Raw genomic sequence first — 2,631 nt, forward strand, 5'->3', positions numbered from 1 at the left:
AAAAGCAGCTGTTACATTTTCCATCACAAAATTTATCTTATCGTACCCACAGAAAGTTTAAACTTAAAATTGACTTCTGACGTTTTTTGGGTCCATCGAAGTCTACGATCCATAATGATTAATGTGTTCTTTTTGTTTTATATTTTTGCACTACGATATTAAAGCTTAAGTTTACATCTATATTATGTTGTAACTGTTGTATCATTATGTAGATAATGTAGTATACTCACAGCGCATGCGTATATTTTATACACACCCAGTTTGGGATGTTGTTTCAGCAGTTGTTAAGGCGCACTCATATAATAAACATATAGTAAGAATACTGTGTTGGTCATTCTTTACAATAAGACATGGTGTCAGAAAATTAACGATTTTAATACATCCGCATTTGTCAGGATTATTAACAATCATTGTGCATATAGTGCATATAGTGTATCGGATTTAAATAATGGGTTTAACCGGTGTACCGACGCCTACAATGGACTGGGACAGTCCGAATTTGTTGGACCACCAGAATTTGATGAAATTCCACCAGTGGGTGTATGGGAAAAAAGTCAAAGTAGTTACAGACCACTTACCATTGATAGCTATATGTAAGAAACCCTTATTTGCTGCACCTGTTAGGTTACAGCGGCTGCTCTTAAACATTTCACAGTATGATATAGATGTCACTTATAGGCAGGGAACTCAGATTCCTTTACCAGATACTTTGTCTAGATTTCCGGTCAAGGATACAGATCCGTCCCTGACGGAAACTGTAGAAGTCCAGGTTAATATGGTCAAAAGAAGCTTACCGGTAAGTGACCGGAAATTGCAAGAAATCAAGGTCAATACTGACAGGGACAAACAACTTTTGTCCCTGAAGCAAGTCATTATTGAAGGTTGGCCTGATGAAAGAAATCACTGCAAGTCAGAACTGCTAGATTTCTGGAATTACAGGGATGAGCTTACCGTCATGGATGGGGTAATAATGAAGGGTCACAAAATTGTTATTCCTAAATCCCTAAGGGCAGACTTATTGTCAAAACTACATTCTTCAAGTTATATGGGAATAGAGAAAACAATAAGTAGAGCAAGAGATATTGTTTTCTGGCCTAGAATCACCCAGGAAATTAAAGATCTCGTTCTGAAATGTCCTGTATGTTTGCAACACAGAGACTCAAACCAGAAAGAACCGCTTGTCTACACCCAAGTTCCAGAATACCCATGGCAGGTAGTTGGCACAGACCTATTTGAGTTTAATGGCAAAGACATTTTGATAGTCGCTGACCATTATTCACATTACTTTGAGGTCAAAGAGCTGCCTAACTGTAGAAGTTCGACAGTTATAAGTAGGCTCAAGGGCATATTTGCTAGATTTGGCATACCAGAAATTGTAGTATCTGATAATGGGCCATGCTATGCATCTCATGAGTTTGCAAACTTTGCAAAGCTCTGGAATTTTACACACCAGACCACAAGTCCTTACCACAGCTCCGGTAATGGTTTTGCGGATGCGTACGTGAAATTTTGCAAGTGCATTTTCACGAAGGCCAGAGCATCAGGCACCGACCCAATGATAGGAATACAAGAATATAGGGTTACAAAACTTAAAATAGGTTTTTCACCAAGTGAAATCATGTTCCAACGTCAAATTAGGTCAGTGTTGCCAGTTGCTAAGTCACAATTACTTCCCCGGCAAATCTCACACAAGGTCATTCGTGAGAAATTGTCAGCAAACAAGGAAAGGGAGAAAGTATATTATGATATGACAGCCAAGCATTTACCACCATTAGAAATAGGAGATTCGGCACGAATTCAGCAAGCAAATAAAAATTGGAGTCCTACAGTAGTAGTGCAAAAACACCATGATAGGTCATACTCTGTTAAAACACCTGACGGTAACACATATCGTCGCAATAGGAGGCATTTGTTACAAACCAATGAATCAAAAGAGTGCATACCTGAAGTTGACATGCAAAATGTGGAAAATGACAACCTTTCGGCGCCTTAAGAAAATTCTGACTGTATTTCACAATTCTCTGATAAAAGCAATAAAAGGTCAGATAATGAAGCAAGTGAAAAAACATATATGAGTAGATCTGGCAGGGCAGTTAAACCTCCGACAAGATGAATTGAAACAATGTAATATGATAACATTAGATAGCGGAACACGCGTGCTATGTAAACAGTGAACAGAGATAATTAAGTGCTGATAGCAAAAATATGCCATTCATGGAGAAACAGACTTTATGAAAGAAATTTTACGTTATAGTAAATTTGGAGTATTTTGATTTATTTTATTTTAGCTTTCAGAAATTGTGTTCCTTGTTCTTTGCCAAAAGGGGAGATGTATCATTATGTAGATAATGTAGTATACTCACAGCGCATGCGTATATTTTATACACACCCAGTTTGGGATGTTGTTTCAGCAGTTGTTAAGGCGCACTCATATAATAAACATATACTTATAGTAAGAATACTGTGTTGGTCATTCTTTACAATAAGACAGCTGTAACATTATTTAAATACTTTTGATGCGTTATGTGATTACATAATACCATGTTGTATTTCTATAACCATTCAGTATTGAAACTTACCGCTGTAAATATTAGTACTGTAAACCATTGCCTTGACATGTACCTGTGTCTT

General features: G+C 37.1%; 1 protein-coding gene across 1 annotated transcript; it reads left to right on the plus strand.

The window, feature by feature from the left end:
• The first annotated feature begins 448 nt into the window (after positions 1 to 448).
• Positions 449 to 1,993, plus strand: LOC128546753 (uncharacterized protein K02A2.6-like). The gene has a single exon (XM_053518046.1). The coding sequence runs from the start codon at positions 449 to 451 to the stop codon at positions 1,991 to 1,993; it is 1,545 nt and encodes a 514-aa protein (XP_053374021.1).
• Positions 1,994 to 2,631: the final 638 nt, after the last annotated feature.

The sequence above is a fragment of the Mercenaria mercenaria genome, chromosome 11 (assembly GCF_021730395.1).
Source record: "Mercenaria mercenaria strain notata chromosome 11, MADL_Memer_1, whole genome shotgun sequence".
Taxonomy (NCBI): Eukaryota; Metazoa; Mollusca; class Bivalvia; order Venerida; family Veneridae; genus Mercenaria; species Mercenaria mercenaria.